Source organism: Spodoptera frugiperda, chromosome 21 (assembly GCF_023101765.2).
Source record: "Spodoptera frugiperda isolate SF20-4 chromosome 21, AGI-APGP_CSIRO_Sfru_2.0, whole genome shotgun sequence".
NCBI lineage: Eukaryota > Metazoa > Arthropoda > Insecta > Lepidoptera > Noctuidae > Spodoptera > Spodoptera frugiperda.
In genome coordinates, this window is record NC_064232.1 from 2,008,369 (window position 1) to 2,027,400 (window position 19,032).

General features: G+C 37.6%; 2 protein-coding genes across 3 annotated transcripts in view; both read left to right on the plus strand.

Annotated features, from left to right (window-relative positions):
* The window catches only part of LOC118280315 (uncharacterized), a 227,547-nt gene that overhangs the window by 154,738 nt on the left and 53,777 nt on the right, over positions 1–19,032 (plus strand). The window lies entirely within an intron of this gene.
* On the plus strand, positions 4,311–6,733 carry LOC118264851 (hybrid signal transduction histidine kinase A-like). The gene is made up of 2 exons (XM_035577511.2): positions 4,311–6,353; positions 6,434–6,733. Exons 1-2 carry the CDS (start codon positions 4,586–4,588, stop codon positions 6,598–6,600), a joined length of 1,935 nt encoding a protein of 644 aa, XP_035433404.2. The 5' UTR covers positions 4,311–4,585; the 3' UTR covers positions 6,601–6,733.

Sequence of the window (19,032 nt, forward strand, 5' to 3'; positions counted from 1 at the left end):
AAAACCATATAGAGTCGACATAAAATAAATAGTAAATATAACCACAAGTCGGTCATTTGTCCCGGGCTGAAGAATGAACGGTTCGGTCCACTGGGCACATACTAATGTAGAACTAATGTCGACTCCTGTGACAAGAATACGGATGGTATTGTCCTAATATATTTATAAGGTAGTTTGGGGAGCAAGGTACGAGCGAGAGCGGAGAGTTACGTAATAATTATATGTTTATTTATGATTTGATTTTCGAGAATATCTTATTAGTAACACGGAGTCTAGAAATGTGCCCAGTATATGGCAATAGGCTCACTCCCTATTACGTGGGACTTACAACATAATTTGTGAAAAGTACTTTGTACAGTGTTATTATGAGCTATAATGTACACCTCTGCCTACTTCTTAGCGGATAAAAAAGGATAAAAAACATGCGTGATGATATGATATAAAAAACATATATTTACCTATGTTCTGAATAAGAACACGCACTATATTATAAAAACGGGAGGCAAGCCAATCAGACGGATCACCTGAGTGTAAGCAACAGATCCATGAGAAAATCATCCAATAACTTCTCCCGCCTTGGGCGAGGCGAGAGGGAGTGTCAGACTCTTACTGACTAAAAACCATCCCATTCCTACTTCTGCTTTTCGAGCCGAAGCCCCGGTAAACCCGCTAGGTAGTCCGCAGCTCCGACACGCAACACTATAGTTTCAATAGCGGCTTTGCCTGCTTTCCCGTAGGATAATAGTATCACGCAAATCAGCTCATACCCAGTCTGTATACCAAATTTCATCAAAATCCGTCCAGTAGTTTCAGCGTAATTGACGGATTGAATGTTTATCAACAAACAAACAATTTTTTACATTTACAATATTAGTCTAATAATTCTTCCCTGTTTCGTTCTGTGTAAAAAAAGGGCATTATATATCACTACATAGTATAAAACAAAGTCGCTTTCTCTGTCCCTATGTCCCTTTGTATCTTTAAAACAACGCAACGGATTTTGATGCGGTTTTTTTAATAGATAGAGTGATTCAAGAGGAAAGTTTATATGTATAAATAATACAAGCATAATATATCACTATTGTAGGTACTATTGGGGCGGGTTGCTAGTTTTTTTTTTTATATCTTATAGCAGTTTTTTGTAACTTGTACCAAACTCCTTCGTAATAAGAAGTCGAGTGGGCGGTCAGGTTGAAGGTCGTCTCTCAGGACTGGAGAACCACTGTTACCTAGTGCGGGTTCGTTCCCAGGTGAGCTGTTCCTGATTGCTGTTTTAAACAACTTTAGGGTAAAAAAAGTATACAATTAGAAGTATGTGGTTGGTTTTTGTTGATGTAGGATGATAGCTTGAGTTATACGGCTCAAGGTTTTGGGTTCTTTTAATGGGTTAAGGAAAAAGTTAAAATTGAAAAAAACTTCAATAGCAATTTCAAATAAATTGTTGCATTTATGTGTAGGTCTAGGTACATAGATATTAGATAACATGAAACCCGGTTAGGGCACGGCAACATACATTCTGACACAATAAGCATCAAGTCAGTTGGTATTACAGCTTTGACTTTGTTGTCTTTCGGAGATTACCAGAGGCTCAATTACCAATCTTTCCTATCGTCTGTTCCCAACAACCCTTAAATTCCTAACCCCAAAAAGCCGGCAACGCACTTGTAACGCCTCTTGTGTTTTGGATGTCCATGGGCGGCGGCGATTGCTTACCATCAGGTAATCCGCCTACACGTTTACCGGCTTATAACATAAATAATTTTAAAGTAAACGACATTGAGATATCACATGTAGGAACATCTTAACTCTTCACGCACACCTACAAGGAACACATCACAAATAAAAATATCAAACGAAACACTTATTCACTTGAGAATGCATCTCCTAGACAGTCACACAAGTCCCCGCCATCTCAGAAACTCTATCTTCACATTACTTAAACTCAACTTAGACAAACAATACGTGTAAAGCGACAAAAACTACTAACATTCGCATAAACTTGACTTCTCTCCTCTAACTTAACTCAAACTTGTACGATAACTTATCATTTTTAACTTTCCTACAGTTATGTCACGGAGTTTACTTGACTTGAAACTAGTTTGTTACTTTCCTGAGTTTTGTATTGACGTGCCCTTTTGTTTTGACTGTAAACAGTTTCTTTTATAAAGTGAGAAAGTGTGGGAGAGCCACGCTTCGGCACGAATGGGTCGGCTCGACCGGAGTGATACCACGGCCTTACCAAAAACCGACGTGAAACAACGCTTGCGTTGTGTTTCGTTGTGTGAGTGAGGTTACCGGAGGTCTAATTACACCCCTTCCCAATCCCCGATTCCCCAACAACCCTTAAATTCCTAACCCCCAAAAGGCCGGTAAGGCACTTGTAATGCTTCTAGTTTTTGGGTCTACCTACTCGTTATCTGTCGGCTCGTTTGCCGACTTATACCATAAAAAAAACTATCAATTTTCACAAAATAATGCAAATTTGGCGGCCAGTCAACATCGCTACATCCTTGTTGACTGGACATCTACACTACATGAGCTGCTGTTTACATGTGAACATTAGCTCATGACGATACCTAAGTACGTGTGTCGCCTGGACAGTCAACCTCGCTACATCCCTGTTGACTGGACATCTACACTACATGAGCTGCTGTTTACATGTGAACATTAGCTCATGACGATACCTAAGTACGTGTGTCGCCTGGACAGTCAACCTCGCTACATCCTTGTTGACTGGACATCTACACTACACGAGCTGCTATTTACATTAGCTCATGACGATACCTAAGTACGTGTGTCGCCTGGACAGTCAACCTCGCTACATCTTTGTTGACTGGACATCTACACTACAAGAGCTGCTGTTTACATGTGAACATTAGCTCATGACGATACCTAAGTACGTGTGTCGCCTGGACAGTCAACCTCGCTACATCTTTGTTGACTGGACATCTACACTACAAGAGCTGCTGTTTACATGTGAACATTAGCTCATGACGATACCTAAGTACGTGTGTCGCCTGGACAGTCAACCTCGCTACATCCTTGTTGACTGGACATCTACACTACATGAGCTGTTGTATAAAGTAGTTCTAAGTTTTTAAAAGAATGGAAACTAAGTGCTGCTCTGAATTTGCATACAACACGCCTCGATAACTAAAAATAGGTTTTTAAACTATTCTGTTCCGTGAAATCGGTCAAAGTTTTGACGATGTTTTAAATGCTTTTCCTTGTAACATTAATATTAACTACTAGTTTTCTAAGAATGGATGAATTAATAGAAATTGCACGTGAAATGGGCGGCGCTGGCGTCGCATACTATCAGGTGACTCGTCTGCTCAATTGCCACCTATTCCATAATAAAGTGGATATTCGTAAATTTCTCTCGAGTTGGTGTCGAACCCGTTTTGGAATATCAGTATTAAAATTGTAGCCTATGTTACTCCTTGAAAAGTAAACTCCATTGGCGAATGAACTTTTTAAATCGGTCCAGCAGTTTCGGAGCTTATCTAATACCAACACACGGACGTATTCCAGCTGATGTTTATCCGGAGCTGCGGATTACCTAGCGGGTTTACCGGGGCTCCGGCTCGAAAAGCAGGAGAAGGAACGGGGTGGTTTTTAGTCAGTAAGAGTCTGACACTCCCTCCCGCCTCGCTCAGGGCGGGAGAAGTCATTGTATGATTTTTCCCCATCAAAAAAAAGCTGATATTTATGGAAATAAATGACACTGAATTCCTATTAAGTTTTCTTAAAATATTTTCTGTATTAATTGTCTATTTCTTTTGTTTCAGGTATGTTACTGAACACTGGTCAAAGAAGCTTTTGGAAATCCGGACAACCGAAAAGTCGTTGGTTTTTAGTAATAATTTTCCTATTTTTTTATGTTTCTTATAATAAGTGAAGGCTATTTAAACACGTGATAGTACTCATGATTACAAACAAGTTTCCCAAAGAAGTACTTTTTACCCGACTGCGACAGAAGGAGGGTTATGTTTACTAATTTTTTTACTCATTAGTTTAATTTTTATCACAATAACAAAACAACAAAATTTCGCGCGCTTGCTTTCGCATGATCAGCTGTTAGCATCGAGACGTTCGGCGCCCGCGTTAGTACCTATTATCTAGTCTATTTAAGCATATCAATAAATAAAAAGTAACTTAATGATAACCTAACATAAAAACGGAGAGGGCGCCACCATCGCGTTCAGTGTTACCACACCAACGTTCCCTAAATAACTATTAATGTTAACGGGCACTTTAACAATGTCAATTTTAGCAACAGTTGGCAACACTTAGCAACACATGTAGGGATTGTTACATCACTAATTTAGTATCATTCGTTCATGTCATTACCCCGTCACTATGGTCTGAGGTCAACGACCACTGTCATTCTTACGTGTGTCGAGTGCAGTCGCACCTACTTATATATTAAATAATCAATATTGTAAAATAATGTAAAATACAAGTCATCTCACATCAAGTCGTTTAATTTAATAAACACAACAATAATACATGGTGTCAGAAGTGGGATTAACAACGAAATAAAGAAGATTCGTTTGTTAACGAAAAATTAAAAAAAAACAAAATGTCTACCGAAGACGTCGGCGACACGAGGTGCCGTGTGGCCGGTCTGGAGTGTCTTAAGTTGTCGTCGGAGGCAACCGCGAACAACGCGGAGGCGTGGAGGAAATGGTGGCAGCGACTGGAGCTGTATATGCTGGCATCAGGTCTAGACAGGTCGGAGGAGAAGCGGAAGGTGGCCATTCTGCTTCACAGTATTGGCCCTAAAGGTCTCGAAATCTTCAATACCTTTAACATCAGCCTGGATGAAGCCAAAATAGAGGACGTCAAGGAGAAATTCGACCTGTACTTTGAGCCACGGAAAAATCTTACCATGTGCAGGTACATGTTTTTTACAAGGAGGCAAGCTCAATCCGAGAGCATCGACGATTTCATCACCGATCTGGAGATAAAGAGCCAGGATTGTGAGTTTGGAACCCTGCGCGAATCCATGATCCGGGATATTTTCATCGCCAACCTGCACATGGATCTGTCACACATCCGTCAAAGGCTGTTGCAAGAGCCCAACCTCACATATGAGAGGATGCGAGAGTTGGCGAAAACCCTAATTGTCGCACAGCAGGATGCAGACAAGATGATAAACAAGTCCATCGTCGAAGACGGCGAGAAGGTGATGCAACTGCGTCAAAGGAGCGGCGGTCGACGAGTCTGTCGACAGCGTGCTTCAAGTCAAACGCCACATCGGGCCACGTGGAAGTCTCCCAGTCCGATGAGGCAGTCAGCATCAACGTGTGGTCGCTGTGGGCAGTCTCATCGAACGAAGTGCCCAGCGATCGGAGTACAATGCAGGTCATGTAACTCATTTGGTCATTATGCTAAGTTTTGCTATAAGAATAAACAAGTCAGACAGTTGTATTCGTTTACTTCCAAGTCAATACAAAATGATAATTATTTTGTAGGAATTTTAAACAGTCAGTCGAGTCATAATCATCTTAGTCATTTACATAAACAGTCATACAGTCAGCCACAAAAACAGTCAAAAAGTCAGTCATATAGTCAAGCACCAGTCAAATTGCACTCACACACCAGTCATACAAGTCAAATATGTCATAATAAAAACAGTCTTACAAGTCAAAGTCTTAATAAAAATAGTCATATAAGTCAAATAAGTCAAAATAAGAATAGTCAAAGTGCTCACTTTAATGCGCATCATTATCATTGCTACACTAATAAAAGTCCGTCCGTCAGTCGTAAGACAATAAATAACAATAAAAACAGTCATAGTCTAGGTCAAGGACATGTTAACTATAATAAATCCAATAAGAACAGTCAGTCCGTCAATAAGTCACATAATACACACTTCCAAAACATTAATCACCACAAGTACACTAAGAAGTCACATCATTGTCAGTCAAATAATCACATAGTGCATTCAAATATACCAAACGTAGCATCTCATCTAAATAATTTAAATCAACAAATTAGTCATGTCAAGGGTAATTCAGTTTCAGAAAATCATTATTCAGGTAGTTCATGGAAAATAAACTTACATGTGGGTAACCGAAAAATAAATTGTGTCATAGACTCAGGCGCAGATGTAAACGTCATATCTGTCAAAAACTTCAAATTTCTTAATCTGTCAAAGTCACAAATTGATCAATGTCATGTAAATGTCACAGGATTTGGTGGCAATAACATTCCAATTCTAGGCAAAGTAAATTTAAAATGTAATTTAAACATAGAAAATAGAAATATTTGTGAAAATATAGTGTTCATTGTAGCAAATATACTCTGTCCAACTGTCTTAGGTCTTCCCACTTGCGAAAAATTAGGTATAATAAAACGTGTATTTTCCGTCACAAAACAAGATTTTTGTAAACAAATTCTTACACAATATGATGATTTGTTTAAGGGTCTTGGATGTCTACCCCCAGTCTGTCATCTGAAACTCAAGCCTGGTGCAGTTCCGTGTATCGATCCGCCAAGGAAAGTTCCGTTTGCGTTGCAAGGAAAACTGCGCGAGGAATTGGATCGCATGGAGCAAATGCAAGTCATACAAAAAGTCACAAAACCAACTGAATGGGTAAATTCTGTGGTAGTCACTGTCAAAAGTTCAGGTCAATTAAGAATATGCTTAGATCCTAGAAACTTAAATAATTGTATAATGAGAGAACATTATCCGTTAAAGTCTATAGATGAGATACGGTCACAGTTAAAAGGTGCTGCATGTTTTACGCATCTAGACGCTTTCTCAGGTTTCTGGATGATAAAGTTAGATGAATATAGTTCAGATCTGTGTACTTTCCAAACACCATTTGGTAGATACAGGTACTTAAGATTGCCTTATGGCATAAGTGCTTCGTCTGAAATATTTCAAAGAATTATGATGAATTTGTTCGGTGATTTGGAAGGAGTTTTAATTTTCATTGATGATATTTTAGTACATGGTCCTAATGAGTCGGTTCATAATGAACGACTACATAAAGTTATGCAAAGAGCACGTCAAGTTAATTTAAAATTTAACAAGTCGAAATGTAAATTTCTAGTGTCAGAGGTATGTTTTCTTGGTTATGTATTTAATAAAGATGGTGCTAGGGTTGATCAAGAGAAAGTCAAAGCAATACTCGAGATGCCCACACCAACCAATGTCAAAGAGTTGCAAAGAATATTAGGTATGATTAATTACCTAGGTCCATTCATTAAGAATTTGTCAGAAAAAACTCAAATATTAAGAAATCTTTTGAAAAAAGATTCAGTCTGGATTTGGGATGAGAATCATGAGAAATGTCTTAAAATTTTGAAAGAGGAGATCACAAGATCACCAGTCTTAGCTCATTACAATCCACAAATTCCATTAGTCTTGTCAGTCGATTCGTCAAAGTCAGCATTAGGTGCAGTAATTTTGCAAAATAATAAACCTATTGCATATAGTTCTAAAACTCTCACCATAACCCAGGAAAGATATGCTCAAATTGAGAAAGAATTGTTAGCAATACAATTTGGTTGTGAAAAGTTTCACCAATACGTCTATGGTCATAAAGTAACAGTACATACTGATCATAAACCATTAGTCTATTTATTTAAAAAACCACTTCATGATGTACCTGCAAGATTACAACGTATGATGTTAACCTTGCAAAAATATGATTTAGAAGTCATACATGTACCTGGTAAAGAAATGTATATATCAGATACTTTATCTAGAGCAGCTATTCAGGAAAATTATGTACCTGAAAATGAGTCTGAAATGTCATGTCATGTAAATTTAATGTATTCAAATCTAGCAATTAGTAAAGAATATAGCACAAAATTAAGTCAGGAAACTAAGAAAGATGAAAGTTTGCAATTGTTAAAGAAATATTATTATGAAGGATGGCCTAAAAATAAAAACAATGTAAGTCCATTATTAAAACCATATTGGAATATTCAAGCTGAAATTCATGTAATTAAAGATTTAATATTTAAAGGTTCAAAATTAATTGTTCCTAAGTCAATGTACAAAGAAATGTTAGATAAAATACATAAAGGTCACCAAGGTATAAATAAATGTTTGAAATTAGCTAGAGAATCTTTATATTGGCCAAATATGTCTACAGATATAAAAAACATAGTAGAACAATGTTTAATATGTGCTAAATTCAAACCATGTAACCAAAAGGAACCACTACAAAATTTTGAAATTTGTAAGTATCCATGGCAACAAGTCGGTATAGATTTAATGTATTTTGATAATTTAACTTATCTAATTGTCACTGATTACTACTCAAAATTTATAGAAATTGCTTTGTTAAACAAAGACAGTCGTTCAAGCAATGTAATCACACATTTAAAGTCAATTTTTGCACGTCATGGGATACCATTATCTTTAGTGTCTGATGGTGGTCCACAATTTCAGTCAGTAGAATTTAAAAATTTTCTAAATGAATGGGACATAGAACATGTAGTCACTAGCCCATATCATTCACAGTCAAATGGTCAAGCAGAAAGCTCAGTCAAAATTGTCAAAAATATGCTAAGAAAATGTAAGGAAAATGGATCAGATCCATACATAGCATTATTGCATTATAGAAACACACCTAAGAATAATCTGTCGTCACCCGCTCAATTGTTAATGTCTAGAACTTTAAGAGATAACATACCAGTGTCATATAAAAGGTTAAAGCCAAAGGTTGTAAGATTTAAAGAATATGAAAAGTCTGTTGTCAAAAATAATTTAAATAAGTCAAAGTATTATAATAGGAATACTAAACCATTGTCTATGTTACAACCAAATGATCATGTATATTTTAAGAGAAATCCTAAGAGTCATTGGGAACATGCCACTGTGAAGGAAAGATGTCCAGATAATAGGTCATACATTGTAGAAGATATAAATAAAGTCAGGTATAGGAGAAATAGGGTACACTTAAGGCATAAATATTGTAATGGCAGTGACAACCCCACTCCTATGAGGTCCAATTCTTCGCAGGGGAGAGATGAGGGTGACAGACAGGAGCCGGAGAATCCAAAATTCCCACAATTGTACAAAACTAAGTCAGGTCGTGTTGTGAGACCAACACAAAGGTTAATCGATGAAATAGATTAATTTTTTAATTTAAGAAGGGGGATGTTACATCACTAATTTAGTATCATTCGTTCATGTCATTACCCCGTCACTATGGTCTGAGGTCAACGACCACTGTCATTCTTACGTGTGTCGAGTGCAGTCGCACCTACTTATATATAAAATAATTAACATTGTAATATAATGTAAAATACAAGTCATCTCACATCAAGTCGTTTAATTTAATAAACACAACAATAATACAGGGATTGCAAGTAATTGTGGACGGGATTAGTGTTTGTATTTTATTTACTACATTGTGGGTAATTAGGAGTAATAGGAGTAATTCCTTATTGTTTTGCGTGATGTTTTGAGGTTGGGAGAGTCACTAGTAAACTTGATTTATTACTCATTTAAGTCTTTGACTGCCAATAGAAAACTGTTGAAGGCAAATCCTTCGCTAACGTCGGTCACCGGTGACTACCACGGTGTTCAATGTGTTAAAATGGAATTGTCAGACAATCTGCCAGTTAAAACCTGATCATTCACTTGTTTCCACTAATACTAAGCTATGTAGCTGTGCGAGGAAGATGCGCAGCTCGAGTATGCAATCTATCGATAGTAAGGAAGCCATCCATAGCACGCATATCTTTATATATATTATTCTTCTGTAAGTGTGTATGTCACTGAACTTCTCTTAAACGACTGGACCGATTTTGATGAAATTTTTTGTATGTGTTCAAGGGGATCTGAGAATGGTTTAGATTCACAATTTTGTCCGCTGGGCAATGATTTTTTAATTAATTTTTAATTTATTAGTAGTTGTTGATTTTGGAATGTTTTACATTGGATCCGACAAATTTTCAAATTAAAGACGTGTAGACAGGACAACGTCTGTCGGGTCCGCTAGTTTCTATATAAAAAACATAGCTTACATGAGTCCGTTTCCACCAGTGCTAAGCTATGTGCACAGCACATCTCTGGTGGAAAAGCACCCAACAAGCGGACAACAATATCTCCGCTTCTGGGGGCCTACTCTAATTCAACGAAAAATGAAGTTTCGAACGAAACTACGCAGATTGTATACTACAATTCTATTTATTGAGTACTTTCGTGAACAAAAATGAACGAATGAAATCTATATATTAATACGTGATGCAAAAACTTTGGACCCCTTTTTACGAAAATTGCGCGGACGTAGGAGCATAAAATTTGGTACACTTATGTGTAGAAGTTGAGTACATTAAATCAATAAATAAAACATTACACACACTACCATGCATAGTATCTGATCGTATTTGACAAAACGTCAAAATCGACAGACATTGCGATGATATTCTCACGTCTTATATGAATAGAGTTTTCCTGTTCATGATGCGCCGGAATATATTAATTTGAATTTTACAAAACTAATAGCAATTCGTTAAATAAAAATTATCCTTGAACGTATGTTAAATGGTATTGTAAATTAAATCGTATATGGTCGAATTTCGACCACTAGGCGACCACTAGTGAAGATAAATAAATAACTTTTGATATGAAATTAAAAATAAGACGTTATTTCAAGTAATTCTATGAGTAAATCAATAGTACCTACGGCCGAAAATTAAACGAAAGTTCGGATTCGAGAATCGAAGTAGGCCCCCTGTTTAGCGGTCAGATTTTGAGCAATCCTATTGGTTAATATTTCTCCGTATCTTCAATCCGCTACTACGCTCCGCTCCAGTGTACAGACAGCCTGTAGAATTTTCTTTTGAAACAATTAAGTAACAAAAACCCTAAACATTAAATGTCAAATGTCACAATTCTGATGTCATTCAAAACGTTGTCTCAAATTGCTAAGACATTGCAACTAATAGCAATAGAATTAGCAACAGTTGCTGTTACGATACGTATTAAGATCACGCATCTGCCTGCCTATAAAATGCAGACTTACTCTTTGTCATTCAATTTTGTACTTTAACTGTTGGGGGTAGGTAATATTTTAGCTTGTATTTTAATTACCTGTGATGATGAGGGCGTTGCCTTTTAAAATGTGATTGTTGGTTTAGAACAGAGGTTGGGATAAAGGCTTCGAAGTTTGGGGTCTTAGTTTTGATTCTCGGATAGTAAGTATATCGGTTTTTTATGATACAACGTCACGCCTTTTATCTCCGAAGGGGTAGGCAGAGGTGCACATTACGGCACGTAATGCCGCTATACAATGTACACCCACTTTTCACCATTTGTGTTATAAGTCCCATGTAATAGGGGGTGAGCCTATTGCCATATCCTGGACAGAATTCCAGACTCCGTGCTACTACCGAGAAATTTTCGAAAATTCGAAAAAAGCCTAGTAATACTTTGCCCGACCCGGGAATCGAACCCGAGACCCTTTGTTCGGCAGTCGCACTTGCGACCACTCGACCAACGAGGCAGTTTTGTATGATATAAGCCGGTAAACGAGCAGACGGATCACCTGATGGTAAGCAATCGCCGCCGCCCATGAACACCCGAAACATCAGAGGTGTTCATGGGCGGCGTTAAAATTACGTTGCCGGCTGCCCACGTTGCTCATGATGAGAGTCCCCCTGTGACTCGAAACTAGTAGAGCTTTTCTCCATTAAATAATACGTGAGTAAACCGTGATTTTTAGTTAATTTAGTATGTCTCACGATGGCTATTATAAAAATATTATGGGACTCTTCCTCTATTGTAACAAAAAGGCATTTATTTTATTATATTTCACTAGCTACTTCTGCGCGGTTTCACCCGCTTTGCTTGGCTCCTAATAATCATAGCGTGATGTTTTATAGTCTTCCTCAATAAAAGCACTACCCAACACAAAAATAATTATTCAAATCGGACCAGAAGTTACTGAAGTAACGCGTTCAAACAAACAAACAAACAAACTCTTCAGCTTTATAATATTATAAGTATAGATTACCTAAATGACGGATTAAATAAATAGCCTTTTAATTTCCATACCCCGTCATCATCCCTATTTTCGAAAACCCAAGCAAACTCGCGGGTACTCACAAGTATGTCGTTATACAAAAATTTTAACGCAATCTTGTAGCCAGAAACTGTAAAAACAGTCGTTGTCAAGGTTCCAGGGCCAAAGGTGGTCCCCTGAGTCCAGGCCACTCCCATATAAATGGAAAGGCCTTGTACTTGGGCCCCATGAGGCCAAAAAGGCTTGTGTTTAAAAAATGGACACAGTTTGTTGCTTTCGCAAAAATTGGAATATGCTGAGAGTATGAGAGGATAGTTCTTTTTTTGATGGGGTGGGTGGTTAAATGTGATATTGGGTATGATTCGTTATGTGGGTTAGAAACGCAATAACTCCATAAGTTATTGCGTTTCTAAACAATTCATTACTGGTTGTACATATAATTTTTATACACACTATCTGTATGTATCTATAAATCTGCGGCATAAACTTTTTTTAAGGGAAGACTTCTCCAGGCTTGGCTGAGGCGAGAATGTCATACTTTTACTGACTAAAAACCACCCCGTGCTTACACCTGCTCTTTAACCCGGAGACTCGGTAACCCGCTATATAGTCTGCAGTTATGGGATACATACTTTTTATTTGTAAGCAATACATTTATTTTTATATAAATATTATACGTATAAATGCATTTAAATAGACGAAATAATCGAAGAATTAAAATATTCTTAAAAATCGGTTATTTTATATTATGATATGACTTAGAAATTGGTCATAAGCAGCAACCGATCTAGATGACAACTGTTAGAGTTGACTTCTTATATTGTGCGGACTATAGTCCCTGTAGGTACGGTAATAAAACAAACAACAATATTAGAAGCTGTCAATTTATCAAATCAGTACAGTTCCCATACAGCATACACTTAACCTCGTTGTTTAATATGATAAATGATGTCTGCCCGGCCCCTTCGATCATCAGCTCAATAATATTGGTACTTCAAACAATTCCACAGTTCCTCGTTAAAAGATTATTCTGTCAGGGGATTTTGAACCTTAACTGTGTTACAATAAAGGTGTGGTTTAGGTGTGAGACGAAGGGAAGTCTTTATTTGATTGGTCGAGTTGTTGTAAGTGCGACTGTCGAGTAAAAGGACTAAGATTCGATGCTCGGATCTATCGTCGTTGGAAAATTTATTCAGTTTAATTAATAACACTACACCCTTTTTTATAAGGAGAAAATCAATCTAATGACATCTCCCACGTTGGGCGAGGCGAGAGGGAGTGTCAGACTCTAACTGACTAAAAATCAGCCCGTTCCTACTCCTGTTTTTCGAGCCGGAGCCCCGTAACCGACGAGCATGTATGAAAATATTGATGAATGATGACTGTTGATGTAGCAAAGTGGTATGTAAGAATCGTAGCAATTGGCGTTCCATTGTCTGTAAAAACCTCCATTGGAAACAGGCGTGAAGTTATGTATGTACATATGTATGTGTATGCAACGTCACGCCTTTAATCCCCGAAAGGGTAGGCAGAGATGCACATTACGACACTTAATACCGATATACAATGTACTTACACCCATTTTTTACCATTTGTGTATGCTATATGCTATGTGTATATGTATGCTATTTTATAAGCCCTATAACGTAACAAACATACATCTCTTCCACTCTCTCTTTCTATGAAATAAAATGAGTGAGAAAAACAAAAGCGTAGCCAATAATAATGGACAGCTAATATTATTTAGGCGGCACGTTGCGGCCAGTGGATGTGACCGAATTCGCACCACCGAAGGAGCGCGGCCGGGAAAACGATTTGTCAATATACTCGTGTAGTGAACTGCGGGTTTTGATACTTGCTGCGTTTTTGAGGGTGTTATATATTTTCAACATATACTGTTGAAATTATTTTGCATGTAAATTAAACAAATAGTCAGAAGCACACTGAATATCACTACATAGTATAAAACAAAGTCGCTTTTTCTGTCATGTTGTATGTCCCTATGAACGCTTAAATCTTTAAAACTACGCAACGGATTTTGATGCGGTTTTTTTAATAGATAGAGTAACTCATGAGGAAGGTTTTTATGTATAATACAGGTATAATATAACCATTGCACCCATGCGAAGCTGGGGCGGGTCGCTAGTATTTCATAAAACAAAAGAAGATTATAAAATTGTTTACACCCTTATAAGTGGCTGACTTGCCACAGATAGCATGAAATATGTAACAGAGAGGAATAATTTGTTTATGTGTGTGATTATTATTTGTTTGTGCGAATGTGTTATAAGTAAAAAATCTATGGGTAGGTTTTTAAGGACTTTAGATGATGACTTGTGAGTTGAGACAGACCACCTAATAGTAAGCAATTGCCATCGCCTATAGACAACCGAAACAGTAGAGGCGTTACAAGTGCGTTACCGGCCTTTTAGGGGTTAGGAATTTAAGGGTTATTGAGGAATCGGGGATTGGGAAAGGGGGTAATTGGGCCTCCGGTAACCTCATTCACACAACACAACGAAAGCGTTGTTTTACGTCGGTTTTCTGTGTATAAAACGTACCTATAAACGATGTCACGCGACATTTCCAATCAAAATATCTTCGAAAGTATTTGTTTCCGTAAGAAAAACAAATACGTGTATGCAAATACATGTATTTTAAAATAATCTACAAGACGGACACTAAAATAAAAATCAGTGATCTACCTTATTATCCAAAAGGTATTACTAATATCTAATGAATAGTGAAAATCAGAAACAATGCTACTTCTGTCTATGTCTACCTCATCGAAAAACAAAAGTCATATTACATTATTTTCGCTAGCAGCATCTTTATTATTACGAAGTTTGTGTCGCCAAGGTCAACCCGACGCCGGGTATCGAGTACAGAAACACATTTTCTTCCACCTCTCCTGGGACCTCGCAAATATAATAAGAAAGAACTGAACCAGTTAACGATATCCATTTAAAACATAGTATTGTTGTGCCCGACAGGGTCCACATTGTGTCATAGTTAAGTTTACCACCTAAGTCTTACATGTGGAAAGCAATAAAGTATTTGAGTATTGAAAATTTGTCAAGGATATGTTTTTTTTTTCTTTAACTTCTAGATTGACATAGAAATTATATTGCGTGTCAATTATGTTGCATATCATGGTTTTTGTTCCTTTGGGGTAGGCAGAGAGTCATTGTCATATCAGCTACAAGACACTGCTGTACACAAGCCTCTTCCAATGACCTCCAGATCAGCGGATCAGAAGGTACATAGAGAGTATGGAACGATATGCTATGCTACGTTGCTGTTGATGGGTTTGGCTACCACCAATTTTTTTATGGTATAAGCCGGCAAACGAGCGTACAGACAACCTGGGGCCTTAGTCTGCTATTATAATTGTGTCAGAATGGTCGATCACTGAGCAGTGCAAGAGGGACGGAGCTATGTAGGTTGTATAGCTCCATTCCATCAAATTAACTGGTGGTATTTATTGGTCAGAGATGTTGTAGTCTTGTGTAATCTATATTTTAATACGTGATGCAAAAACTTTGGACCCCTTTTTACGAACATAAAATTTGGTACACTTATAGTTTATGTGTAGGAGAAGTCCAGCACGCTAATATTTTTCAAAAATAATTCTTATAAAGTACATTAAATCAATAAATAAAACATTACATAGTATTTGACAAAACGTCAAAATTGTCAGACATTGCGATGATATTCTCACGTCTCATATAAATAGAGTTTTCCTGTTCATGATGCGCCGGAATATAATAATATTAATTTGAATTTTACAAAACTAATAGCAATTCGTTAAACAAAAATCCCACCCAAAACATAAATGTGAAAGGATGCCAAGTTCGATAATATTGGAATGCTTCGCCTATAAAAGAAGTGAGATCTAAATAAGTACCAAGTTCCATACACAGACCTCAGTTAAAAATGATATAACAAGTTGGCAAGGTTTCACACACTTTGTTATAAACCTACTAAACGCAATGAGTCAAGTATATAATTTTCTATTAAAACTTGCCAAGTTATATCATTTTTAACTGAGGTCTGTGTATGGAACTTGGTACTTATTTAGATCTCACTTCTTTTATAGGCGAAGCATTCCAATATTATCGAACTTGGCATCCTTTCACATTTATGTTTTGGGTGGGATTTCATTTATTTTTGTAAGGTTTATTTTCTTTTTTTCTTATTTTACTTTACTTTGACTAAATACAAACCTTCGTAACGAATTTTAGGTCGGTACGACCATTGGAAGATATAGATAATTTTTTTGTTTTAGTTCCTTAGGGGTATGAATTTACACCTTCATTATTTTTAAAACCAACTCACACTTGGCCATTTTCAGATTTTTTCCTTTACCTTGACCTAAAGACCTACCTCCATGCCAAATTTCAAGTCAATACGACTATTGGAAGTGGTCTAGGTTTTTGATGAGTGAGTGAGTGAGTCAGTCAGTGAGTGTATAGTAAAAATAGCGATTTTCTGACGTCAATATCTCAAGATCTACAATAGGTACATTAATGAAATTTTGTATTTTAGATAAGTAAGTAGATCTCGATAGATACTAGAAATTTCATATGCGTAGATAAAATAGATTTTGAGTTATAGGTGGGTCGAACTTGGCCCGAAATGGTTCGTGTAATATAACCCACGGCCGGTGTGTCGGTTTTTTTGCTCGAACTTGGCGGATACACTGCCGTGTGTCTAGAGCGGACACACTGCCGTGTGTCTAGATTATCCTTCAACGTATGTTAAGTGGTATTGTAAAATAAATCGTATATGGTCGAATTTCGACCACTAGGCGACCACTAGTTATATTTCAATTCGCGGACCATTTTTTGTCTTTTACGGACCAACATTTGGGAAGCACTGCTTTAAAATACATTTTCTTTTGTTCATAAATCCAAGAAGACTGCAGTATTCAGCTTCCATTTTTATTCCTTACGTTGGTATCAAGATGTATTTGTTAGTAATGTCGGTGTATGGATATTTATGAGTATGGCATCCAGTCAATTTTCGTGGAAGGATTTGTAAAGAATGGGAGTCTTTCTCTTGATACATTGTTGGAGGTGTAAATTATTAAGATTTTGGGCAGTTTTGTATTTGAATATGTGGTGGTGAATGGCGAACCAACATTATAGACGGAATATTTGTTGTTCGTTTTTTGTGATTTAAGTGTGAGAGAGCCATGCTTCGGCGTGAATGGGCCGGCTTGACCGGAGTGATACCACGGCCTCATACACTGAAACAACGCTTGCGTTGTGTTTCGTTGTGTGGGTGAGGTTACCGGAGGCCCAATTACCCTCCTTCCCAATCTTCCCAATCCCCTATTCCCAAACAACTCTTAAATTCCTTACCCCAAAAAGGCCAACAAAGCAATTGTATCGCCTCTAATGTTGTAGATGTCCATGGACGGCGGCGATTGCTTACCATCAGGTGATCCATCTGCTCGTTTACCGGCTTAAGCCATAAAACAAGCTATAATAACATTTGTAATGTGAATAGTTTGTGTGTATGTTTGTTACCCAATGACTGAAAACCCCATCTAACTCAATTCAACTAAACGTAGGATAATCGCGCACAAACATACATACATACAGGTCAAATAGAAAACCTATACTCCTTCTTTTTTGAGGTCGGTTAATAAATAAATAATAATAATATCACTTCTGGAAAAAAATGCCTTACATAATGACAGTTTCATAAATCAAGCTTAAACTTCAGGTACTAATGGACAATAGGCGTTCATATTTCAGGCAGAACCTTTTGTCCTATTTATTGTATTTTTTCTAAATGTTAACTGTGTAATTAAGAACGTTTTATTGGTAATGGAATTGTTTTGTTCAGTGAGGTAATTATTTGGTCATAATTTACTTTTAGTAACTATTCTCGCACTGTTTCAGTAGCTGCTTGGCTTCTTTTGATTGTAGCGTGATGTTTTATTCAAACTTCAATGTGTGAGTAGCCACTGCTGACCAAAACCTCTTCTCACAAAGAGAAGATGGGCTTCATCATTAATCACCACACTTGCGCAATGCGGGTTGGCGATTCCAAACTTATAATCAGAAATTAAGTTTTCCTCACGATATTTTTCTTCACTGTCTGTCAGTGGTTTCTAAATAATCTTAGAAAGTAGGTACTGATAACTCGGAAAAAGTCACATTGGTACTTGCTCCATGAGGAGCAGGCATCTTATACCTCCGGGCCACCACGACATATTCGCAGTCGATCCTGACTGCTTGAAGCCGGCCGTGTATCGCCGCCCTTACAAGTCTTACGTAACCTCAACCTATACCTAAGTTACGGCAACCAAAAATAGCAATCCGGAACCTCGGAATACAATACAAATACAATACCAATAAAATGTTCACATACATGTAGATAGAATATACACACATGCAGTCGTTACCGTTCGTACCAGCCACGGGTTCCCGAACCGAACTGTAATAAATATCATTATTTTGACATACATTTTTTTTTTTTTTTTTTTTTTTTTATGGAATAGGAGGCAAACGAGCAAACGAGTCACCTGATGGTAAGCGATCAGCGCCGCCCATGGACACCCGCAACACCAGAGGAGTCACAGGTGCGTTGCCGGCCTTTGTTTTTTAAAAAGGTGTATGCTCTTTTCTTGAAGGTTTGAAGGTCGTATCGGTTCGGAAATACCGCCGACGACAGCTCATTCCACAGTTTTGCTGTGCGAGGCAAAAAGTTGCGCGAGAAGCGCACAGTTGTGGCCTTCCAACCATCTATATGGTGGGGATGGAAATGCTGTCGTGTGGGTCGATGGCGAAAAGAAGCGGCAGGAATAAGACCAAACAATTCCTCAGAGCACTCCCCGTGGTATAAGCGATAGAAAATGCACAACGAAGCTACATCTCTACGCATTGCCAAAGTGTCAAGTCGGTTTGAAACTTCCTGACACTCAACAATCCGAACCGCACGCCGCTGAACGCGGTCCAGAGGATGAAGCTGGTACTGGGGTGCCCCCGCCCAAAGATGAGAGCAGTATTCCATATGGGGC

Coding starts and splice junctions, on each gene's coding strand:
- LOC118264851 (XM_035577511.2), top strand. CDS start 4,586: ATGTCTACCGAAGACGTCGGCGACACGAGGTGCCGTGTGGCCGGTCTG. Junction 6,354..6,433: donor TCCCACTTGCGAAAAATTAG/GTATAATAAAAC, acceptor GATTTGTTTAAG/GGTCTTGGATGTCTACCCCC.